This window comes from Theropithecus gelada, chromosome 1, assembly GCF_003255815.1.
Source record: "Theropithecus gelada isolate Dixy chromosome 1, Tgel_1.0, whole genome shotgun sequence".
NCBI lineage: Eukaryota > Metazoa > Chordata > Mammalia > Primates > Cercopithecidae > Theropithecus > Theropithecus gelada.
Window position 1 is genome coordinate 191,610,892 of NC_037668.1, and position 27,635 is coordinate 191,638,526.

At 36.6% G+C, this 27,635-nt stretch overlaps 1 protein-coding gene across 1 annotated transcript in view; it reads right to left on the reverse strand.

Moving 5' to 3' along the window:
- Positions 1 to 27,635, reverse strand: part of RABGAP1L (RAB GTPase activating protein 1 like) — an 802,566-nt gene that overhangs the window by 558,695 nt on the left and 216,236 nt on the right. Inside the window, exon 13 of the mRNA XM_025368997.1 lies at positions 21,919 to 22,069. Within this exon, the coding sequence (XP_025224782.1) occupies positions 21,919 to 22,069 (151 nt within the window). The remainder of the gene's footprint in view (positions 1 to 21,918; positions 22,070 to 27,635) is intronic.

Sequence of the window (27,635 nt, forward strand, 5' to 3'; positions counted from 1 at the left end):
TTTTTTTTTTTTGAGACGGAGTCTCGCTCTGTCGCCCAGGCTGGAGTACAGTGGCCGGATCTCAGCTCACTGCAAGCTCTGCCTCCCAGGTTCACGCCATTCTCCTGCCTCAGCCTCCCGAGTAGCTGGGACTACAGGCGCCCGCCACCTCGCCCGGCTAGTTTTTTGTATTTTTTAGTAGAGACGGGGTTTCACCGTGTTCGCCAGGATGGTCTCGATCTCCTGACCTCATGATCCGCCTGTCTCGGCCTCCCAAAGTGCTGGGATTACAGGCTTGAGCCACCGCACCCGGCCCCAGTTTTCAATAGATGTATGATAGGTCATATTTTGAGGTGTGCATATTAGCAACTACGTTTCTATTTCATAAGTAATAAGTAAAATGAAGTAATTATAGTGAAAAAAAACTAGTTTGCATCTGGTCCCTAGGAACTACTCATTAAATGTGGTGAAAAAAAATAAGACTTCAATTAATTAGCTATGGTATATAACTTAAAAGTTTTCTAACAAAATTTATATAACTTCAAATCAAAATCAAATTCTTCAATTACAGTGCCATAGAAAATTAACTTCTCCTTTTAAAAAATATCATGGAGCACTAAGTTTAATTCATATAGTCATTCAATGCTTATTTATTAAGGGCTAGTACCAGGCTCTGGGCATATAAAGTACAACGAAAGAACACAGTTTCTCTGTGACGACATAGCCCACTATCCTGTCAATTTAAAAACCAACTAAAAGTCATACAACTGAAAAGCAGACTAATCTGAGAAATTGAAAGGGAAAGTAAAATCCAGCAAATAAAAAACAACACATAATGAATATCACTTTTCAGAACTACAGTTGACCCCTGAACAACATGGGTTTGAAATAAATGCATCCAAGTACATGTGGATTTTTTTCAAAAACTATTATTGGAAAATTTTTTGAAGATCTGTGATAACATGAAAAACATGCAAACCGTGTGGCCTAGAAATATCAAAAAAATTAAGAAAAAGTTATCTCATGGATGCATGAAATATATGTAACTACTAGTCTGTTATAATTCACTGCCATAAAAATATACAAATCTATCATTAAAAATTATAATTTATAAAAACGTACATATACAAACACAGACCATACATGGTGCCATTCACAGTTGAGAGAAATTTAAGTGCCTGCCGTCAGGGGACGTGCGGGCAGATGTGCTGCTCTAGCTCTGCCCTTCATGGCATCTGTCCTATGGTAGCTAAGCAGGGAGCTCAGACCACTGTGCATTCAAAGAACCAGTACACTGCCTGACACAACAGAGAGCTTCTGAAAATAAGTAAGAATCAAATATATACCCAACTGCATTGGCCGCCTAGCACCATCTACTGGCTTGTACATTAAACTGCACAGCCCCCATATAAAACCTGCCCAAAGAAGAGCATAGGGCTATAGAAGCAAAGCCAAAAGACCCAAACCAGAATTCTCTGCAGTCTCACCCATAGAGAAAGGGTAGGGGGTGGGGGGGGGGGGTGCAGAAAAAATAAAATAACATTATAGGAAAATGAAGAAAGAAAAAAATCCTATCTGCGAAAAAATAATGACAAAAATTAGAAGTGCCAGTGTCTTCAGATGAGAAGGAACCACTACAAGAATTCTGACACCATGAAAAATCTCAATGTAGTGGCACTACCAAAGGATTGTCTTAGAGCTGTCAAGCAATGGTCTCCAACTAAAATGGAAACCCAGAAATGACAGAAAGAATTCAAAGCATGGATTGCAAGGAAGCTCAATGAGATCCAAGACAAGGTTGAAAATCGACACAAAGAAACGTCTAAAGCAAGCCAGGAAATAAGAGAAGAGAGAATATCTTTAAAAATAAATCAGTGAGAGCTTCGGTCATTAAAAAATTCACTTAAGGAATTTCAAGGCCGGGCGCGGTGGCTCACGCCTGTAATCCCTGCACTTTGGGAGGCCGAGGCGGGCGGATCACGAGGTCAGGAGATCGAGACCATCCTGGCTAACACGGTGAAACCCCGTCTCTACTAAAATACAAAAAATTAGCCGGGCGCGGTGGCGGGCGCCTGTAGTCCCAGCTACTCGGGAGGCTGAGGCAGGAGAATGGCGCGAACCCGGGAGGCGGAGCTTGCAGTGAGCCGAGATGGTGCCACTGCACTCCAGCCTGGGCGACAGAGTGAAGACTCCGCCTCAAAAAAAAAAAAAAAAAAGGAATTTCAAAATACAATTGAAAGTATTAGCAACAGAAGAGACCAAGCCGAGGAAAGAATCTCAAAGCTTGAAGACCAGTGTTTTGAACTAATACAGTCAACAAAAATAAAGAAAAAAGAATTTTTAAAAATGAACAAAGTCTTTGATAAAAATAGGATTATGTAAAATGACCACATCTATGAATTACTGGCATTCCTGAAAAAGGAGAAAAAGTAAACAACCTGAAAAATATATTTGAGTGAATAATTCAAGAAAACTTCCCTAATCTTGCTAGAGAGGTAGACATCCAGATACAAAAAATCTAGAGAACATATGTGAGATACTGCACAAAATGAACATCACCAGGTTATATAGTCACAAGACTATCCAAGCTTAATGCTAAAGAAACAAATTTCAAAGACAGCTAGAGAGAAAGGTCAGATCACGTACAAAGGGAATCCCGTCAGGCTAACAGTAGACTTCTCATCAGAAACATTACAAGCCAGGAGAGATTGGGGCCTATTTTCAGCATTCTTAAAGAAAAATAAATCCAACTAAGAATTTCATATTCTGCCAAACTAAGCTTCATAAGCAAAAGAGAAATAAAACCTTTTCCAGACAAGCAAGTGCTAAGGGAATTCATTACCACTAAACCAGTCCTACAAGGGATCCTTAAGATATTTCTATACATGGAATTGAAGGAAAGATACCTCCTACTCAAAAACACACTTAAGTACATAGCCCACAGACTCTATCAGGAAACAACACAATAGAAACTACAAAGCAACCAGCTAACAACTTTATGATAGCATCGAAATCTCACATTATCAATATTAATGTTGAATGTAAATAGTCAAAATACCCCACTTAAAAGGCACAGAGTCACAAGTTGGATAAAAAGATCTATACATCTGCTGTCTTCAAGAGACCCATCTCACGCATAATAACACCCAAAGCCTCAACATAAAGGGATGGAGGAAGATCTACCATGCAAATGGAAAACATAAATGGGCAAGGGTGGCTATTCTTGTATTAGATAAAACAGACTTTAGGCCAACAAAAGTAAAAGTGAACAAATATAAAGGTATTACATAATGATAAAGAGTTCAATTCAACAAGAAGACTTAACTATCTTAAATATATACACGCCCAAGTTTGGGGTATAAACAAGTATGTCTATTCCTACAAAAAGACTTAGCCACACAGTCATAGTGGGGAACTTCAACACCCCACTGACAGCATTAGACACATCATCAAAGCAGAAAACTAACAAAGAAATCCTGAACTTAAACTTGACACCTGTCCAATTGGACCTAATAAACATCTACAGGATACTCTACCCATCAACCACAGAATATGTATCTTTCTCATCTACACAGAGAACATACAACAAGATCAATCACATGCTCAGCAACAATATGAGTCTCAATATATTTTTTTAAAAGTCTACAAACCATACTCTTGGATCAGAGTGGAATACAAATAGAAATCAGTATCAAAAAGCTCTCTCAAAATCACACAGTTACATAGAAATTAAATGACCTGCTCCTGAATGACTTTTGGGTAAACAATGAAATTAAGGCAGAAATTTAAAAATACTTTGAAGTAAAGAAAATCAGAGTCAGCATCAACCTGATACCAAAACCTGGCAAAGACACAAAAGAAACAGAAAACTATAGCCCAATATCCCTAGTGAATATAGATGGGAAAATCCCCAACAAAATACTAACAAACCAAATTCAACAGCATATCAAAAATTTAATAAATTTGAATGAACACATAAACAGAATCAAAAACAAAAACAAAAGCCATGTGGTCATCTCAATAGATGTGAAAAAAGCTTTTGATAAAAATCCATCACCCCTTCATGATAAAAATGCAAGAAACTAGGAATCAAAGGAACATACCTCAAAATAACAGGAACCATTTATGACAAACCCACAGCAAACATTATACTAAACAGGTAAAAACTGAAAGCATTCCCCTTGAGAATGAACGAGACAAGGATGCCCACTCTCATCACTCCTATACAACATAGTAATGGAAGTCCTAGCCAGAGTAATCAGGCAAGAGAAAGAAAGGCATCCAAATTGGAAAAGAAGAAGTCAAATGATCTATCTTCACTGATGATGTGATCCTATACTAGAAAACCCTGAAGACTCTGTCAGAAGGCTCCTGGAACTGATAAATGACTTCAGAAAAGTTTTAAGATACAAAATCAGCATACAAAAATCAGTAGCATTTCTATATAGCAATATCATTGAAGCTGAGAGCCAAATCAAGAACACAATCCCACAATTAGCCACACACACACACAAAAATATACCTAGGAATACATCTAAACAAGGAGGTAAAAGATTTCTACAAGGAGAACTACAAAACATTGCTCAAATAAATCTGAAATGAGAGAAACAAATAAAAAAAATTCCATGATCATGGATTGGAAGAATCGATTTCATTAAACTGGCCACACTGCCCAAAGAAAGCAAGAGATTGAATGCTATTTCCATTTAACTACCAACATTAGTTTTCAAAGAACTAGAAAAAAACTATTCTAAAATTCATATGGAACCAAAAAAGGGCCCAAATAGCCAAAGCATTCTAAGCAAAAAGAATAAAGCTGAAGGCATCACATTACCTGACTTCCTACTATATATAAGGCTACAGGAACCAAAACAACATGATAATTGGTACAAACACGGATACATAAACCAACAAAATAAAGAACCCAGAAATAAAGCCACACACCTACAGCCATCTGATCCTCAACAAAGTCAACAAAAATAAGCAGTAGGGAAAGGACTCCCTATTCAATAAATGGTGAAAAGACTTAGCCACACATTATCCCTGCTATTACGGGATAGCTGGCTAGCCATACGCTAAAGAAAGAAACTGGACCCTTATCTGTCACCATATACAAAAATTAACTCAAGATGAATTCAAATTTTAAATGTAAGACCTCAGCCAGGCACCGTGGCTCGTGCCTGTAATCCCAGCACTTTGGGAGGCCGAGGCGGGTAGAGCACGAGGTCAGGAGATCAAGACCATCCTGGCTAACATGGTGAAACCCCATCTCTACTAAAAATACAAAAAAATTAGCTGGGCATAGTGGCAGGTGCCTGTAGTCCCAGCTACTCGGGAGGCTGAGGCAGGAGAATGATGTGAACCCAGGAGGCAGAGCTTGCAGTGAGCCGAGATTGTGCCACTGCACTCCAGCATGGGCGACGAGTGAGACTCCGTCTCAAAAAAATAATAAATAAATTAAATGTAAGACCTCAAACAATAAAAATCTGGAAGAAAACCTAGGGAACACCATTCCGGATATCAGCCTTGGGAAATAATTTATCAGGGGAACCTGCTCCCAATATTTCACCATAGGTACTTTCTATTTTCCCTAAGTGTTGGCTGGTCTGAGAAATAAAGAGAAAGAGTACAAAGAGAGGAATTTTACAGCTGGGCCTCCAGGGGTAACATCACGTATCGGTAGGATCGTGATGCCCACCTGAGCCGCAAAACCAGCAGGTTTCTATTAAAGACTTCAAAAGGGGAGGGGGTATACAAACAGGGAGTAGGTCACAAAGATCGCATGCTTCAAAAGGCAAAAAGGAGAACAAAGATCACATGCTTCTGCAGCCAATACAGATCACAAGGCAAAGGGCAAAGCAAAGATCACAAGGCAAAGGGCAAAATCAAAAACTCCTGATAAGGGTCTATGCTCAGTTGTGCATGTATTGTCTTGATAAACATCTTAAACAACAGAAAACAGGATTTGAGAGCAGAGAACCGGTCTGACCTCAAATTTACGAGGGTGGGGTTTCCCAAACCTAGTAAGCCTGAGGGTACTGCAGGAGACCAGGGTGTATTTCAGTCCTTATTTCAACAGCACAAGACAGACACTCCCAGAGCGGCCATTTATAGACCTCCCCCCAAGGAACGCATTCCTTTCCCAGGGTCTTAATTATTAATACTCCTTGCTAGGAAAAGAATTCAGTGATATCTTTCCTACTTGCACATCCATTTATAGGCTCTCTGCAAGAAGAAAAATACGGCTCTATTCTGCCTGATCCTGCAGGCAGTCAGACCTTATGGTTGTCTTCCCTTGTTCCCTGAAAATTGCTGTTATTCTGTTCTTTTTCAAGGTGCACTGATTTCATACTGTTCAAACACACGTTTTACAATCAATTTGTACAGTTAGATACAATTATAGTGGTCCTGAGGTGACGTACATCCTCAGCTAACAAAGATAACAGGATTAAGAGATTAAGACAGGAGTAAGAAATTATAAGAGTATCATTTGGGAACTGATAAATGTCCATGAAATCTTCACAATTATGTTCAAAGACTGCAGTAAAGACAGGCGTAAGAAATTATTAAAGTATTAATTTGGGGAACTGATATATGTCCATATTAAAATGAAATCTTCACAATTTATGTTCCTCTGCTGCAGCTCCAGCCGGTCCCTCCATTCGGGGTCCCTGACTTCCCACAACAATAATTTATGACTAAGCCCTCAAAAACAATTGCAAGAAAACAGAAATTAACAAGTGAAACCTAATTAAACTGAAGAGCTTCTGCACAGGAAAAGAAACCATCAACAGAGTAAATAGAAAACCTACAAAATAGGAGAACATATTCAGAAACTATGTATCTGACAAAGGTCTATAATTCAGAATCTATAAGGAACTTAAAAAATTCAACAAGCACAAAACAACACCATTAAAGAGCAGGCAAAAGATATGAAGAGACACTTCTCAAAAAGACAAACAAGCAGCCAACAAACATGGAAAAATGCTCAACATCACTAATTTGAGAAAGGCAAATCAAAACCACAATGAGAAACTATCTTATACTAGTCAAAATGGTTATTACTAAAAAGTCAAAAAAACAACAGATGCTGGCAAGGCTACAGAGAAAGGGGAATTAACACGTAGACACTGCTGGTGGGAATGTAAATTATTACAGCCACTGTGGAATGCACTTTAGAGATTTCTCAAATAACTACCATTCTACCCAGTTCAACCCAGCAATCCTATTACTGGGTATATACCCAAAAGAAAACAAATATTTCTATTGAAAAGACACATGTTCGCATGTTCACTGCAGCACTATTCACAATAGCAAAGACTTGGAGTCAACCCAAGTGCCCATCAACAGTGGATTGGAAAAAGAAAATGTGGTACATATACACCATAGAATACTATGCAGTCACAGAAAAGAATGAAATCATGTCCTATGCAGCAACGTGGATGCAGCTGGAGGCCATTATCCTAACCAAATTAACATAAAACAGAAAACCAAGTACCATATGTTCTCACTTATGAGTGGGAGATAAACATTGGGTACTCACGGACATAAAGATGGCAACAACAGACAATGGAGACTAACAGAAGCAGGAAAGAGACAAGGGTTGAAAAACTAAGTACTGGGTACTATGCTCGGTACTCGAATGACAGGATCATTCACACCCAAAATTTCAGCATCATACAATACATTCAGGTAACAAAACTGTATATGTACCCCCTGAATCTAAAATAAAATTTGAAAAACAAAAAACAAACATAAAGATGCAGTATTACATCAAAACTACATAAAGTTAAATGTAGTACATACTACGCAACTGCAAAATTTTCAACCCCATCTCAGGTTGCTATCGTGGTGAGTATATCTGCTTGAAATGCTGGGTAATGCTAATCATCTCCATGTGAGCAGTTCATCTCTCCAATACATTTTATTGTTGTAAAAAGTGATCACTATTTCTCATTGTTTAGTGCAATACCATAAAACTTGAATAACACCATGGAACCCATATGAAGTGCCACTAGTGAAGCTGAAAGTGCTTTCAAGAAGCACAGAAAAGTCACATTACAAGAAAAAGCTGAATTCTGAATAACTACCACAGATTGAAGTCTGCAGCTGTGGAGGTCCACCACTTTGAGATAAATGAATCCAGCAAAAGGACCATAGTAAAAAATAATGATAATAATAATAATTAAAGAGGAAATTCATGAAGCTGTCAATGCAGCTACATCAGCACATGTAGAATCTTTGGACTTTTTGCATAATATAAGATACATGTTAACTGTCTATGTTATTGGTAAGGCTTCCACTCAACAATAGGCTATTAGTAGTTAGGTTGGGGGGAGCAAAAGGTTATACACAATTTTTCAACTGCCTTGACGTGGAAGCCAGCCGCTAACCCCTGCATTCTTCGAGAGTCAACTCTACATTTTGGCCAATTAAGAAACGGAGGCAAGTAAAAAAGAAAATTGAAGACATAATGGAGAGACAAAAAAAAAAAAAAACATAGACACAAAGATGAAAGAAGATAATGAGAAACAGATTCATGAAGCAATCAAATAAGAGGCTACAAAATGGAACTGTTACCAAAACATGTGCAGAAATGTGTAACATGTTGGGGCAAGAGGCAGGAAGACAGACTTTTGATACCTGCCTCATGGGAATCAGCTGCCTATCCCTTTTTTCACCTCAGCCCTAATCAATAGTAAACACATCTAAACATAAATTTCATAAATTTAAATGGAAAAGTAAATAAAAGACAAAGCAAAATCCCTAGAGAAAACTCACCACACCATATTACCCAATGAAACATAAATTAAATATGTTCCAGAAATATGTGCTAACATCAATAAAGTTATTATGAAATTGGAATACAGGAGTGTAATCCCAGGCTCTTGAAAATATGAGATTAGGTTGGTGCAAAAGTAATTGTGGGTTTTGTCATTTAAAATGGCAAATGGCACAATCACAGCTCACTACAGCCTCCTGGGCTCAAGTGATCTTCCCACCTCAGCCTCCCGAGTATCTGTAACTATAGGCATGTGGCACCACACCCAGATAATTTTTGTATTTTTTGTACAGACAGGGTCTTTAATTCCTGGACTCAAGAGATCTTCCTGCCTTGGCTTTCAAAAGTGTTGAGATTACAAGCATGAGCCACCACGCCCAAGCAAGTACTGATTTTATTACTGATTAATGCCTACCAAACTACACAAGGTGATGACAAAGAACAGAGCAGTCGTATAATTAAGCAATTCTCTGACTCTCAGTGAAATCTAGTATTGAGTGTTATTTGACTAACACTGTCTTACATTTTTAAAAAGTAAACCATGTAAGCCATGAAATGATCTACGCTCAACAATAACCTCTAACTTCTTTCTTCAAAACAGTATAATCCTACTCTAATTCCATAATACGAAAATGAAGGTAATATTAAAAAGTTATATCTTCCTTAATTTACCTGAAAACTATGAAACACATTTGAAGGATAACAAAAACTATATTTGTTACTAATAATAGAATATATCACTTAAGTACATGAAAATACTTAGAGTATGTTTTAAAATTTTTATACAGTGTTGGAGAGTTGAAAAGAAAACTGTTAGTTCTCAAATTCACATATAATTATAGTTTTCATACATGTAGATATCACTATAGACAGACAGTAAATGAAAGATCTCAAAGGATAGGAATCAAGAAAATTTGATTTAAATCATTCTGTAAAAAAAAATCACAAGCAAATGTATAATTACGCAAGAAAAGAGAAAATAAATTGTATATTTTCTTAAAGAATCTCTTTCATTAATTCTTAGTTTCTTTTTCTTTTCTTTGTTTTTTGTTTTTTGTTTTTTGTTTTTTGTTTTTTTGACATAGGGTCTCACTCTGTTACCCAGGCTGGAGTGCAGTGGTGTGATCTTGGCTCACTGCAATCTCTGTCTCCCGGGCTCAAGTGATCCTCCCGCCCCAGCCTCCCAAGGAGCTGGGACTACGAGCATGTGCTGCCACACCCAGCTAATTTTTGTATTTTTTGTAGAGACAGGGTTTTACCATGTGGCCCAGGCTGGTCTCGAACTCCTAGGCTCAAGCAATCAGCCCGCCTCAGCCTCCCAAAGTGCTGGAATTATAGGTGTGTGCCACTGCACCCAGCCAATTCTTAGTTTATTTTAATAAAGGCCTTCCAGTACCTACATATTCAAGGCATTTACATTACAACATAATGAGTACTCTTTATTCTCCTTGCCTGTCTCATTGTTTTGGTTAGTAAATTTTTAGTAACTATAAATTTCTGATGAGATCTTTGTAAATTTTATATTTATATCAGTAATGTGGTTTTTATACAACAGCCTGTGGTTTTTATAAATACCAATGGTACAGACACAGCTGGAATAACCTCATTCTATCAAAAAGCTCAATGCTTACACCTAGACAAGGTGACGACAGAGAACAGAGCAGCCATATAATTAAGCAATGCTCTGACTCTCAATGAAATCTAGTATTCAGTGTTATCTGACTAATAAACTGCCTTAATTTTTAAAAAGTAAACCATGTAAAGAAAAAGCAAATATTTACTTGGCTACACATGACCTACAGGGTTTAATTTAGTTTTGAAATTTATCAAATAAAAAACGATGTAACAGATACCATAATTTGACTTTTCAATTAAATATTCACTAAAGGTTATTCAATCAAAAGAAAAATATCAAATTAAACACCCCCTCTTGAGAATTTCCAATATTATCATTATAATACATTCCACCAACCCAGAGTAAAAATTCTTCTTTAGCTAAATGTTTTATTAAAAGCCATCTGCTACAACAATACACTGGAGAACAGAAAGAAGACAGGCTTTACTCTGAGCAGTACCAGTAATCAGATGTGAATAAAGGCAGGGAAAATTTATCTGTCCATATAATGATCAACAAAGCAGAGAATTTTCAGAATCTTAAAATGAGCCACTCTTGCAGTTTTTTTTTTATTATTTCAAAAAGAATTTTTGACAGCAACTACCAAATTAATATTTGCAACTATTGCCCTTTTTGCTCTCTGGAGTTTATAAAACAGTGCTGCTTCTTTGCAAGTTTATATTGTTTTACTTTAGTCAATCAATATTTTTCCAGTTAATTAATTTTAAAAATTAATATGTATTATCATCCTAGCACAGTACCTGGCACACAATAGGTACTTAAACATTAACTGAATAGATGCTTTAATAGGTTAAAATCTTATTACATCAACCTTAGATCACCAATTAAATATTCTTTTGTGATATCATTTTGACATGACATATTTCCCAAGGCTTATCATGATATGTATTTGTTCTAACAAGAATAAACTTACATTAAGTTTCTATTTAACAAGGAGACACACATTGATGCATAAATAGATGACGGCAGCCAACTAGCATGAGAGTAGGCGAAGGAAGGAACACACTGATTTAACTCTCAAAGGCTTCCTGGATAACCTATCCAAGCTAACTCATTAAATGGAAGCTGAAAAACTACATAAGCCACTCCCTATACTACATGCCCTCTTCTATCCCGCTCAGAAATATTCTTCAAGTCCCACCTCAGATATTCTCTCCTCTGTGAAGTCTTCCCTGGTTCACTCAAGCAGAGCTGTCACTATCTCTTCTGCATTCTACATATTTGATTAAGACAGTTATTATAACTTGTATCATAATAAAATTATCTATCAGTGCATAAGCCTGGTTTTCCTAGCTGGACTCCTCAAGGGTGTGAAGTCTTTTTATCTACATAGCCCTAGAAACAATAGAGAGCCTAGCCCATAAAAGCTGATCAATCAAGAGTTAGTGAATAAGTGAATGAATAAGTGAATGAGATTAATACCTCCCTTCCAGTCTTGATTACATCACACAGTATTTAGGAGTGATTTTTAGAGAATATCATTTGACTTTACTATATAGTTGAATTTGCATAATCACTAAAATAATTCATATAACCAATACAAAGTCAAATTTTAGAATGCAAATACTCCATGATATTCACCAACCAGAAAAAAACCCCAAACCAGAAAAATACAAACCTGACACTTCGTATTTCAGTTTAACCAGCTGTTATACACATCATGTGCTCTTATAAAAACTGTGTAACTGGAAATTATCTAACACAAGTATTAAATTAGAAACATACCCTGACACCAATATCCATTATTAGTATTAACATTACTATTACTGTTGTTCATGATGTAATATCATATTGATAAAGACAGTAGAAGCTAATCATGAGTACTTACTATACGCCAAGCACTTCATCATTTTATGTAATTTACACAAAAATCCTGGTAGATACTACTATTAAGCCTTCTTTAAAAATGATGAAACTGAGGCTTAAAAAGTTGGGATAATGTTCCAAGATCACAAATTAATACATGGGAGAGGTGAATCTTAAATCCAGGTCTATCAACCTCCAGCACTTAAATATTTTTAAAAGAATAAGTTGCAATGCGCTATGATCACACCTGTGAAGAGCCACCACTCCAGCTTCAGCAACATGGTGAAATCCTGTCTCTTAAAAAAAAAAAAAGAAAGAAAAAAAAGAAATGGCGCACGCACACACACACACTCTCATATATAAACACACTTTTGAAAGAGAAGATTCATTTGGGAGAAAAACAGGAATTCAAGTGGTAGAGAGAAACAGCTCATGGCGTTATTATTTCTAAAAGCTTATGAATTAAAAGCTTATTTTGATTTTAACAAAGTATGTGGTACAAATGTTACATAAAGATAATTTTTAAAAGAGAGCATACAACTACAATCTAATATTTGCTATGTTATATAAACCAGCAGATGTGATAGGTAAACTATACCATATATGTCATATAATTACTGAAAGTACACACACAGCTCTGTTATGCTACATAAAATTTGAGTTGCCCTAAAACATACACAATCCCCATTTCAAATGACTAAGAATATGTGAAACTGTGATCATTGCTTAGTGGATCCTCAAGCCAACAATTAAGAAATATTCATTTCAGAAGCTCTAAATTCTGTTTGCTTGTTTCTACACAGGAACAAGGTCATGATCCTTCTATTGTCCTTTCAGATCACCTCAAACGTTATGAAAAATGCAGCTTAATAGGAATAATAAAAACATCTCAATGATAAACAATAAAGGACATAGGATTTCAGAAGTATGTGGTAAGTCTTCCAGTGATTCATCTGCATCAGTAGTACCTTATGCCTCAGTGGCAGGACTCATATAACAAGAGACAATGGTTGAAGGCTCAAGACTCATCTTAAAAGAGATGACTTGAAGTTAGGCGCTTTAGAACTCTTTCTTACTCACTGACTTGTAAGGTTTATACTTGTTTACTAATAGAAACAGAATAGTTTCTAAATTATCAATTTTTATTTCCATACAATGAACAGTATATAGAAATGCGATAGCGTTTTTATTTCTTCAACCTTTTCTTTATGACTCTTTTTTTTTTTTTTGAGACGGAGTCTCACTCTGTCGCCCAGCCTGGAGTGCACTGGCGCGATCTCAGCTCACTGTAAGCTCCGCCTCCCGGGTTTATGCCATTCTTCTGCCTCAGCCTCCCGATGAGCTAGGACTACAGGCGCCCACCACTACCCGGCTTATTTTTTGTAATTTAGTAGAGACTGGGTTTCACCGTGTTAGCCAGAATGGTCTTCATCTCCTGACCTCATGATCCGCCCGTCTCGGCCTCCCAAAGTGCTGGGATTACAGGTGTGAGCCACTGCGCCCAGCCTTCTTTATTACGCTTAATAATTGATGGTCAGAAAAATATAAAGAGTTTTTCCCTCTAAAGGATCTTTACAAGACGAAAAGTAGGGATGAGCTGTCCCTTTCATTCTAGTTTTGGGTTTTCAACTTTACGGATTCTACTATTTAGTAACTATGTGACAGCTTTCTTCATGGTAAAAATGGGAATCACATCACAGAAGCTGTTAGGCTTACATGGAAAGGATATATGAAAGCACTAGACATAATATCTCCCACATACCCCATTAAATCTTTCAGGAAGCGTTTATCTAGCATCTACTGAAGGGCAGTCCTAGCGTTGAGTAGTAAAGTTAGAGCAGTGAGCAAAACCCAGATACCGTCTTTGCTCACCTAGACCGTAGAGTCTAGAGTACCCCCATGGGTCATATGGAACTTCTCACCCCCTGACCATGGCAGGACCTTGCACAACTCTGTGTCTTTATGCATGGCACTGCCTCAGCCTAAACACATACTCCCATTCTCTGCTCCTAGGCAGAAATGGCTGTATCCAGTCTCTGTCCTCACTTGTCACTTTGCTCATACCTGTGTCACAGTGCTTAAACATGTTATCGCTGCTTCTTTGCCTTTTTGACTATCTTCCCCCACTGGGCTGTAAACTCCTCAAGGATAGGGTATAGGTGTTATTCTTCTTTACACGTCTAGTACTTAGCATAGCCTCTGATACAGAAGAGGTACTGTTTGATAAATAATGAATGAATTAGTGGTACAAGCAGATAACAGGGGGCTACACACTTCCTGTTTTCTTTCTCCCCGTTTCTCAGATGAATGTCTTGAAACCTGCACAGATCTCAAGAGCCCACAGTAATCTCCATATTTCCTATAGTACTTTCTGATGATGTTATTTCTGAAAGCTTACTTCAAACTTCCTTTAGGCATATATTGCTTTATAATTTTCCTCATTCCCTATCACTGGTGAGTGCTTATGTATTAGGCATGCAACTGAGCGCTTTATATAAATTATCTTATTAAATTCTCACAACAATCCTGTAAGATACATATGATTATGCCTATTTTACAAAAGAAGGAATTGAGACTGAAGATAGTTAAGAAGCTTGCCCAAGGTCACAAACCAGTAAGTAGCAGAATTTGAGATTCAAACCCAGGGTCTTCCTGCATAGTGAGCACCAAAATCTCCTCCTAAAGCGAAGCTACCACTGTTACCAAGGCAAGGTGTGCCTGAAAGTTCCTTCTGAAGTGGAGAGTGACTCAACATAATTCTCCATGGATTTACATATAACAGCTCTTCTGACTGGTCCTGCTTGGTCCTTGGTTCCAGATTGAGGTTATCAGTTGGTCTACAGCTCCTAACCTACTTCATTTTCACTTGAATCTCATCCAGAGATTTTCACCCTTTTTTAAACTTTGGTCCCTACAGTCATTTTCTACCAGTCAAAATGATATGAAGAACTTTATTTTCTATAGATTATAAAACCAACAAGACGATATAAAGTATAATTATTCCACACTGTAATCCCGGCCGTATTCTATGTTCAGTATTATTGTCTATCCTACCATGGTAGGCCAATCATTGACCTACCGTGATTCAAGGTGACTCAATCTACATGACCCACTACCACTGCAAAATTCTCTAGGGGACTAATTCTTAAGGGCTGCCACCTCCTTCCTGGCAAAAACAGAAGAGGTTAGTTCACCAGGAACCGCTGCTCAAATTGACCCACTGCTTATAGCTCTCCCCAACGAGATGAATAGGTTTCCTGCAAAAAAGACATTGCTTCATACTTAAAAGCTTTATCCAGGACCTAACACAATATAAGGCTATAGTTCATGGAAAAGAACAAAAGAATAAATAACTATACAAATAAGTCAACTATGACCTTATGCTCCCCTCAGGAGGGACAAAAATTTTATTTATCATCTAGAATGTGTCAGGCAGGCCCTATACCAGGCATAGGATATCTCATAAAGAGCAACGCAGTTGTGGTCTTTGCTCCTCTGGATTTTAAAGTCTGCTGGGGAAGTGGACATTAATCAATTGCGAGTACACTGTGATAGCCCCCTCCTCTGAAGCAAGCAATGGCTGCTGACATAGTATAATAACAGATTCACAAAATTGAATATATTTGAGGCCCAAACAGGCATTAAAATGTATAAAAGATAGATAGGAAGTAATAGAGTAATACACCCATAGCAAAAAGAAAGTACAAATTTCACCCATAAGTGTATACCATTCTTTGATGTATTGATAGCTATACAAAGCATATTTGTAGGTTCTACCTAGCCTGCTGGTTGTATGTTTGCCACCCCTGAAAGAATGCTTCAGAATGTGCATTCCTACTATAGAATTAAATGGTAGACTACTTTTTCATGGAAGCCAAACCTTAAGTTTTCTGTAAATATATGGTTTGGCCATATCCCTACCCAAATCTCATTTGAATTGTACTTCCCATAATCCTCATGTGTCGTAGGAGGGACCAGGTAGAGATAATTGAATCACGGGGGTGGTTTACCCCATGGTGTTCTCCTGATAGTGAGTGAGTTCTCACAAGATTTGATGGTTTTATAAGCATCTGGCATTTCCCCTGCTCATTCTTTTCTTTCCTGCCACCATGAGAAGGATGTGTTAGCTTCCCTTTCTGCCATGACTGTAAGTTTGCTGAGGCCTCCCAGCCCTGTGAAACTGTGAGTCAATTAAACCTCTTTCCTTTATAAACTGCCCAGTCTCAGGTAGGTCCTTGTAGCAGTGTGAGAACAGACAAATACAAAATACTTTATATTCCTTCTTCCCTGTGTAATCTGAGGCCTCTGGTAGGGTTTTTATAAAGCAACTGTTTGTTCAAGCTGAACCATTTCATTAACTAACCTTGAAATCTTGCCATTCCCTTAATAAGACAGGAAAAATTAACCGGACCAAAAGAAGGACAAACAGCTGCTGAACCATGACCAACAAGTGCCAAATATGCAGGCACTTCTTACAGAAAATCCTCTGGGTGTTCATGCCCTTTCCACTTAGTGACTAGTAAGCTCAGATGTATTCACCACCAAAGTACCTACATATACTCTTGGCTACAGGCACTAGTTATCTCATTGCTACCCCAAGGACAGTAAAAGCAAAAAATCATTTTTTAGAAAAAATGACATTATTCATCTTACTATAAATGCAAGGAAGACAATAAAATTAAATATACCACTGTACTTTATGTCAAAGAAGTCTTATGATTTGACCCTGTTTATGATTTGAATAAACACACATGATTAGAGTCACATATTTCTATAATGTTTGTATGAAAATGTTTTTGATAATTGTATTAACAATAGAAATAACATTAAAAACTTTAAGCTGTCATAGATTTATAAGCTGAATGTGAAAATATTTATTATACGACCTGAATTACACATTGATAGTCAATCTCAACTGGTAATTAGTAAATATTTACACTATAGTATAAATATCTAAAATAAACCAAATTTACATATATTTTTAGAATAATTTATTCCATAATAGATCTCAACTAGTACCACTATTAAGAGGCAGTTGGTGAACAGAAACGTAGTTCTCTACTCAATACCTATTTTCTCTTTCCTCTTTACAAAAAGCCTAGATTTGGAGGGGGTAGAGGGGTGAATCAATGTGTCTATCTTTAAAAAAACATTTCTAGTTTTCCATGAAGATAGTAGCCATGTAACAGAATTCTGGTCAAGAATATACAGATGGGATTGTTGTTTGGTGCTTAAGAAAAATTCTTTAAAAGGGTGATAGACTTGGTTCTGAAATGCCAAAGAGAGGTCTAGTCTTTTTTCCAGCTCGTGGACGGTAACCTCTAAACCCTTGAAATTTCCTAAATAACAGGATTGTTATTTGTAGTAGGCCCCTCTAACCACATCTGATAGTTTATGTTAATCAGATGATTCATGGTAAGCCCCCAGATAGTTTACACTAAGAAGACGACTCATGATGTAGGCTACCCAAGCCACAAAGACCAACCATGTGATTAGAGCATTGGGGCTTTGAGCCACGCAACAGCCCCAGTATGTTATGGTTTGGCTGTGTCCCTATCTTCTTTGCCTCTGGGGAGGAAAGAAGGGGAGCCTAGAGATTGAGTTCTACCAGGTAGGTGATGATCCAATCAATCATGCCTATGTAATAAAACTCCAATAAAAACTATGGACACCAAAACTAGGTGAGCTTCCTGATTGGCAATACTCCAAGTGTATATTGCTACACATTGATGCTAGGCAGGTACTGAGCCCTTGAGGATGATGCCAGGAGGGCAACATATCCTTAAGAATAATGGAAGCTTCACGTTGGGAATTCTCCTAGTCCCACATTCAGCCCTATACATCTCTTCCTTTGGCTGGTTCAGATTTGTATATTTTTGCAAAAAAAAAAAGAAAGAAAAAAAACTCCACAAAACTACAATTGTTAAGTATAGCACTTTACTGAGTTCTGTAGGTTATTCTTGCAAATTATCAAACCTGAGGAAGTCTGTGAGGATCTACAAGTTTGAAGCTAGTTGGTCTGAAGTCAGGGTGGCACTAAGAACCCCCAAATTGTGGTTGATGTCAGAAGTCTTGAACAAAGTTGGCAGTCTGGAGGACTGGGCTCTTAGCCTCAAATCTGGCTACCTTGAGTTGACTTTGTTTTTCTTTTCTTCTTTTCTAAATGTAATGCTGGATGTAGAAAAGCCATCTTGTGACAACAAGGAGACAAATATATACCAAGTCTATCAGACAGGGTTTAATCAGGTAAACTATTTCAAAAATGATGTAATGCAGGAATGAAGGTCCTTCATTCCTGAAAGAGCTGAAGGGCAAAAGACTGAAGATCCTGCTGTAGCAGTCTTTTGCCCTTCCAGCGCTTTAGGTGTGTCACCACAGCTATCGTCCAGAGAATCAGGAGGTTGCTGTGGCCACTCAGGAAAGGAAACCACAGGAAACAGGAACCCCAGAGCGAAGGCAAGTGATTGAGAATGAAATGCCCAGAGACAGATGCAAAAACTTCACAACTGGTGAAGCCCGGGTATCTGCCAACCACACTGCCTGAGAAAATATGGTTTTTGCCTCCCTGCAATCTTCACTGGCAGAAAATAAATCACAGCTAGAACTCCAGAGGGAAAAAATCTAAAAAATATATTTTATCAGCCTCCAAGTACCTTCCATATATTTTATTCAATGAAAATGATTTTTGCCATTCTGTTTTTTGTGGTTTGAGACTGGGTCTCACTCTGTCACCCCAGCTGAACTGAAGTCTGATGGCACAATCACAGCTCACTGCAGCCTAGATCTCCTGGGCTCAAGCAATCCTCCCATCTCAGCCACTCAAACAGCTGGGACTACAGGTTTGTGCAACAATGTCCAGCATTTTATTTATTTATTTATTTTTTGTAGAGACAGGGTCTCACTGTGTAGTCTAGGCTGGTCTTGAAATTGTGGGCTCAAGCCATCCTCCCACCTCGACCTTCCAAACTGTTGGAATTACAGGCGTGAGCCACTGAGCCAAGCCCTATCTCCTGATCTTAAAGGGTTTTTTTTGCAAGTTGTATAATTAAAACTACCATGGTGTTTGGTATAAATGATAAAAATTTTCTCACTATATGAACATACACTGTTTATCAAGAATTCATAAATAATATCATGGGATGGTATTCTTTACATTTTTCCCTTGAAATTTTTAAAGGTATGAATTATGAAAGCCTCTTAGTGAAAAAAAGGGGAATGGCAGTTACCTCTTACCCCATGGCAGCCAATAAAAGTATATAATTTAGTTTATTATTTACATGAAAAAGTACTCTGATGCCCAGAGTTATGACCTCTGAAAATTTCAATCAGATACTCCATCGATAAAAACTTCTAGGCATAAATATCTAATATACATATATTTATCATGTACAAGTGCTACTACACTAATATAGATATTATGAAGCACAGAAATTTAGATAGGATGTAAAAAAGATAATTTAAAATGCTATAAAATACTATTCAATATTGAATATGGATCATTTTTGTGTGTGAAATTTTTCTATTGTGTTAAACATAACATAAAATTCACCATTTAGAAGTGTACAATTCAGTGGTTTTTAGTATATTCATAATCTTGAGCAACTGTCACCACTGTCTAATTCCAGAATATTTCCATCATCTAAAAACAAACCCCATATATCTGTTAGCAGTGACTGCCAATTCCCTTTTCCTCCAACCCCTGGCAACTATTAGTCCACTTTCTGTCTCTATAGGTTTGCCTATTCTAAACATTTTATATAAAAATAATCATAAAATATGAGTCAGTATTTTTAATATGTTTGTTATAGCAGTTTACAAAACAACAATGAAAACTTGTTTCTGCATCAGTTTTTTGATTCATGGTTCTGTTATCATGTCCAAAAAAGACTTGCAAAGATCCACAGACCCAAGTAGACATACATCATTTTTTCAGTCCCACTCATCAATCATTTTGTTGAAATTTGGCTAGGAAATATCTGCTTTCTCTAGGTTTTCTTTCTTTCTTTCTTTTTTTTTTTTTTAGAGACAGGGTCTTGCTATGTTGCCCAAGCCAGAGTGTAGTGGCTAGTCACAGGTGCAAGTTCCTGGCCTCAGGCAGTCCTCCCACTTCAGCCTCTCAACAGCTGAGACTCCAGGCATATGCCACCACGCCAGCTTCTAGATACTCATATGAATAAATCAGAAGGTGTTGTGTTTATATGCTTTTAACAATCAGTTCCAAATTCTCTGCAACTGCTTGTATAAGTTTTAAACATATTTAAAATTTCTGATTCCAGGTTAAGTGTGAAGATGTGAAAGTTTTTAGAGTGATGCATGTTTTTTCAATGAAAAAAATCACAGAGGTGTTTAAATCGCCATATGTTTCAAAATGTCCATCTCTGTAACCTGAGTTTGATTCCAAAAGTAGTTGCTTTGTCATTCATTATCATAATATGAATTCTTCACTGAAGGAACATATTAAATTAAAAAAAAACTTGAAATGCGGCATCCTGTGATAGCAATCTTTTTAAGCCGATCACACATTTTATGAGGATTAAGTTACACCTAGATAACCTGTAAATCCATTTAATCTAACACATGCGAAATGCAAGAAAACTGTAATATTTTGGAAGTTAATATACGAGTGTGAGCCCCACAATGATTCCTCCAAAGTGTGCAAGTTCCATTCTTCCCTCAGGTCACTCCTGAACCATGTGGGACCAGTGGCCACTGGATCCAAGGACCTCATAAACCCTCAGTACTATGGCACACCAAATATTAGTACAGCTTAGTATCCTTTGGTGTAATTATTTTTAAAAATATACAAATGGAACTTTGGACATTTTTTCCCACACACCAATGGATCATCCTGCATATTCCAATGTAGAGGCCATCAATCTTAAAAAAACAAAAAAAAGAGGTTAACGTTTAAAAAAAAAACTGAATTCAGCAGTGATAATTATACTAGGCACTCAGAAAATATTTATGGAAGGAAAGGAGGCAAAGAGGAAAGAAAAGTAAAAAGAAATTACAGCAGATAAAAAGTTCTAAAAGTTCATATAGTCTAAGGAACAAAGTCTTGATTGTAAAAATCTCATTTATGAAGAGAGGTTCTTTTAAATTAAAAAATAAAATTTCACTATTATTTAAAAATCCAGTATTTAGAGTAGACTAAGTAATTAGGTGGTGAGACCTAGGGTGGTGAGTCTAGGATCAAGGCCAACACTTACCTTTACTTATGCTCTAAAACCAGGTATTTAGACATAAGCAAAGGAATTTACAGTGAAACCAAAGGCCCCTGACAGAAAAAGAGCAAATATCTACATCATTTAAATGTTAGGTGACATAAACACAGAAGAATTTTTTATTTCATTTTAATGTTATTATAAAACTATAATAGAGTAACTATGTATGATTATAACTATATAAATCTCATAGAATTTAAAAAGGTTGAGAAGTTAGAAAACACTTGAAATATAAATATATTCCAATTTGGTAAATAGCTATTATAAAATCACTTGAATGAAAAGATGAAAACCAAGGCATACAGTATTCATAGATGACTAAGTGCATTGTTTACCACCACAAGTATTCAGAACAAAAGGTAGAAGTACTGACTTCACGACCTCAATATATTCATGAAGAAGTTCAAAGCATTTATGGCTTACGGGAGCTATGAAAACTAGGATTTATTTAATAGGTCATCCAATGAAAATAATATGAAATAACTTCCTACCTTTGTGATAAGAATTCGGTATCTATCCAGCATTGCCTGGTTGTCATGGCAGCCTGCCAGTAACTGCCATACCTCTGCCCTCAATGCTTCGGGGACACCACTCTTCACCAGAGTAGATAGCCCTTTTGGTCGTGCACCAAGGTTATTGTGCCTGAGAAGACAAGAAAATAATCCATTCACACTCCCTTTATAACTCCTGAACTGCTGTTGCTATGAAAAATATACTAGTTTATATAAAAGTGTAAGCTTGGCTCAAGAGAAAACTGTTTGCGGCGGGGCATTAAACAATAGTACTGCTTAAGCTCAGTTATGTCTTCAACTTTTTTTCTTGATCTCATCTTCTTTATTGGTGAACCAGATAATTCTACCTCCAGGAAAAGCTTTTTCTTCCTCTCATTTACTTTTAAAAATCATCCTATGGACTTATTCATAATAATGAATGTTTTAGTTATATATTGCTAGGCAACATTCCAAGGCATAAAATGAACCATCTGAATCCCCTGAAATGAATGTACAGCAAGCTGGACAATGATGTGTGGCAGGGAATAGGGTTCAGGAAATGATGTTGAAAATGGATCACAGGCCTATCACACCTTGACTATACCCACTTCTCTGAGGCCAAGCTGAGCTGGGCCAAGTGCCAAAGACAGGCTCCACAGTATAGGAGACATAAGGCATACATATTACAGTCAAGTTTTATGTGGCGGCCACATCCTGACTCCAAGGTCCTCCAGGAAGCCCTGTCTCTTGATGACCTAACTCGGAATTCTTTGTTCCAGGATAAACTTAGATATCAATGAACTTCCAAGTTAAAACGACCTAAGATAGGTTTTCTAGTAAGAAGAGTTCATTATTGTTTACATGTCTGAATTTGTCTCCCTGACTTGTTACAACAGCAAGTGCTCACTAAAGGAAGGACCTAGCCCTTTCCTACAATCACCAGAACCTACACAACAACTCCAACTTGCTGGGGAAGCAACATATATTTATCAGGCTTTACCACATCCCGAAGGTGTGCGGCGTCAGAACAAAGGCAAAGATCTCTCCTCCTAAAATCAATGATCACAACATAGTAAATATGCTACTATGCACATCTGACCAAGAAACTGAATTGCATATCTCAATATTGTGAATGTAATTTCATCTGCCATCTTTTTCCGGGTGCCTAGCTTGAATCTGGAACTATATTCTACGCCTTTTTGCTCAGACTTTACTTTTATTTGCTGCTCACTTTTTATCTCTTAGAGCTGACTCTGGTGCAACCACTGGGACTCCAAACCTTGACAATGTACTCTGGTTTGATCTAACACCCCAGGCTCTGGTTTCAAGTTTTGAGCCTCAAAAGTCACAAAAGCCACATGTCTATTTTCTAAAAGTGACCTCCCAGCTACTTCACTAGATTATACACACTGTTCCACCTCTAGCTCAAACCCCAGTATTGGCATACCTTCCACTGAAAATATATTCCTTGCTTTTCCCATACTGTCATAATTGGGCTATCTCAGAAAAAAACTAAAACTTCCACAACTGAAACAAGTTCAAGTAAACTCATCCCACTAATAATGTTAGTAAACCATCAGATTTAATGGTTTATTTTAGCCTTTTCTAGCTAAGCTTTTGTATTGTTGGGTTAGAGAAACTAAGCTGATAATACTGATAGGCTTGAAGCAAAAATAAACTAGAGACAGGTAGAGCTGATATGATTTAACACCTTAAAATAACAGTTATGGTGCCAAGTGACAAAAGCAAGTTTCAAATTAGTAAATAGGTGTTAGTTTAAATACACCTACATACCCACTATTTTGAAACCTGCTTTTACACACGCCTAGAAAAATAATAGGGAAGAACATACTCCAAAATATCTATGTAATAGAATTAAGAGGGAAAGTAGCCCTTTTATTTTCCTATGCTGTCTGAAATATTTATAATGATTTTAAATTCTTTCATAATCATTAAACACAAAAAGTCATTTCAATTCTTTAAACTTCTCTCATGGCTTTAAATTAAAACATAATTTCAGTTAATTTGGAAAAACACTATAGATAATTATGTTTCACAAAATATATCAAGTAGAGGAAGAGTATTAATTATTCTTCAGAAGACTTCCACCTGAATAAACTATTTGACAAAGAATATTATGCCACAAGAGAGCCAGGATTAGTTATAAAAGGATCTTTTTGTAATTTAATGTTTGGCTCTGATTATACTTTTGAATAGGAAAAACATATGGGTTAAGGGTATTAGTATAGAAAATTGGGTTAATTAAAAGCAATGATGTACAAAAAGCAAAGTTCATTCCCTCTAAAATTAAATGCAAAATACTTTGAATTATGAGTCCAATAATTTATAATATCATGTAAGGGAAATCCAAAGTAGTTAAATATAGTATATGTTACATGTTATATAGAGATCAGCAAGACATCACTGTGTCTCTACAGCTATTAAAACTCCAATAAATTTAATTAATTAAAACTCCATGTCAAAGAATCCTTTCTTGGCTGGGCACAGTGGCTCACATCCATAATCCCAGCACTTTGGGAGGCCGAAGTAGGCAGGATCGTTTGAGCCCAGGAGTTCAGACCAGTTCCAGACCAGTTTCAGACTGGGCAACATGGCGAAACCCCATCTCTACAAAAAAAAAAAATACACAAAAAACTTAGCTGGACATGGTGGCATGTGCCTGTAGTTCCAGCTACTTGGGAGGCTGAGGTGGGAGAATCACCTGAGCCTCAGAGGTTGAGACCAAATGAGCTAAGATCGCACCAGCTAGGGCATCGGAGTGAGACCCTGTCCCAAAATTTAAAAATTAAGAACATTGAAAGAAATCATTTCTTCAATGGCACGCATAATTCTCCATCATACTCTTACCCTGTGCAACAAATTTCAAGAATTGGTATAGAAGCACTATCTCTATTTCTTACCCTCCAATTCCTTCCTCAATTCAGTTCAACATGGCTTCTGCATCTCTCCTTGAAAAGTTTTCACTTAAATGATCTATGACTTCTCTCCATGCTCCACTGGATTCAAGACATACTTTCAGTCCTTTCACTGTTGACCAATCTGTTTCCCTTGGCTTCAGTGACAAAGCACTACCTCTTTATCCACCTTCACAAACTCCACTGTTGATTGCTTCTCCTCTGTTAACCTCTTAAGTGCTTAAAGTTCTCTCTCTTTACTCTTGCCCTTTTCTTTCATTCTCTTGTCTGTAGGCATTATCACCTATAAACATGTATCCCAAGTTCCAGAAGCTCAAAGGTACCTCAAAATCAGTATGCCCAAGTCTGAACTCAGTTTCTTCTCCGTAAACCTGGTCATTTTCCAGGGTATTCCACCTCAGAAACTGTTACCACAATCCATCCTAACTGGAAACCCAGGAGTTATTTTTGCCCCATCATCTATTACTAATCCATCACCAAGTCTAATATATCTTATTTTCTCAACCTCTACAAAGTTCATGCACTTCTATCTCAACTGCAACCAACTTTATCCTCCCTAAACCTCTGCAATAGCATCCTAACATTCACTGGACCTACTACAACATATTTCCAATATTGTAGGCAAAATGAAAATAACAAGCAGCTTGACTAAATATTCGGTTGGCCCAGATTGTTTTGTATAATGATTTAACTGTAATATTTTATATAATGATATATAATAACGATTTAACTAGAATATTTTAAAGTTTCAGTATCTCTTCCTACACATGCATACACACATACATACACATACTCCTTAAGATTAATAGTCAACAGTCCCCAATGAATACTTTATCATAATATAATCCAACTCCATTGATTCAGTTTCTAGCTGACCCTTAGCCACTTGTTTGGCCAGGCAAACGAAAATGTCTTTTCTCCTCTCTTAACAATTGAAGCACTATTTATCTTTAGAGACTAACATTTAAAAAGAACTGAGTCACTCATAACACTGCTTAACAGCCTTATTTTACTGGTTATCCCAAGTAACAGTACAGCAATTATACTGCATATAGCACCCTATCACTTGAGAGGCACTAATAAATATTAAGCCAGATGCTGCTAGTATATATCTATGACCAGAGAAGATCCAAATAAATAAAACAGAAATTTATAAAAATAATCATTGCTTTCAATATTTCTGATTAAAATGTAACTACACATTGCCATTGCTTTAATACATTAACTGTAGCTATCAGGAACTTGAAAATAGGCAACTGGTTATGATACCAGCTGAACTCTACCCTAGAAACAAGATGGATACCTAATACAATTATTTTTAAAGTCACACATAAATCAAATGTCTATTAATCATACAGTAATTGGCTAGGTTTTAATGCATGAATAGAAACTCCACAAGGGCAAGAATCTTTGTCTTCTTTACTTATATATCTTAAGCACCTAGAAGCAGTGCCCTGCATATAAAAGGCATTTAATACATTTTTGGTAAGTGAATAAATATAATTATGAAATGAAATTAATATCTCAATTACAAAAGCTAAACAAAAAAGAATGCTTTTTTAGAAGCAAACATTCTCACTGAATTTAATAGGATCAAAAAAATGCCACGGACTCATCTAGTGGATTTCCTTTGCTTTCAAAGAGGATTTTCTTGAAACTACTTAGGCATGTAAGAACTCTACTTTTAAAGGTGTCTACTGGGGGATAAAATTTCAAAGGGAAAGAGTTATTTCTAACAAAAACAGCAGAAAAAGCAAGAGATGAGGGGGATAAAAGTCATTGAATATGACCACTGAAAAGTCACCAATGGAATCAGAGAAATTTTGATAGGAGGTGGAAGTAGGTGGCTATTAGATACGAGAATATGACACCAGCAGCATGACCCATTTGAAAAAGTTCTCTCCAGAAAAGGAAAGAACTACAACTGAAATTAAAAGATGAGGAGGCATCAAGAAAGGTCGGAGATTTCTCCATCCCACAATAATGAGAAGAACTACATACGGAGAAGTTATACGACCTACATTAAGAAATGTTTCAAGAAAAAGGATAGATTAAAGGTCATTATGAAGATGAAAAGCATACAGATTCTGAATACATTTTCCCACTCTGATGATTAGTAATTAAGAGCCATGAAAAATACAATTAAAATGCCTATTAAATAAGTATCAATTTTATCTTATTCAATAAAAGAGAATGACAGATTTGAAGGTGATTTTACTCGATGTAATAATCCAATACCCAATTTTTTTCCTCCAATGTTCACTTAGTCTTTCTGGTTAGAAAATCTTCTTGCATATTCTTCCTGAAAAACGTTGACTTATGGCTAAGTATTCACAGTGAGCACTACCTTTTTTTTTGTCTGTAAACTTTTTCAAGTTTTCCATGCATTTCAAAACCTGAAGCAGTTATCCAGATATTATTCTGCCTAATCCCTTAAATAATTTAAATAATAGTTAAATCATCATCATTACCATTCTGAATATAGTCAACATATAAAGAAATATTGCTACCACTTTTAGTTTTGGTTTTACAAGTTCTCCCATCACAAATGATTTTCTTTTTTCTCTCTCTCTCTCTCTCAATCTTTCTTTCTTTAGCTCACATGCTTTTTTCATGCAGCTATTTCTTCAATACACTTTTAACTCCAATCTGCTTTAAAGACCTCCAGTACTGAACTTTTTATAAAGTCTGTTCTTAGTTTTCTTTTCTATATTATTTTTATTTTTTCTAATGATTTCAAATTAGTATTGAAATATTTTTCCTTTACATCTTTCTGATAGT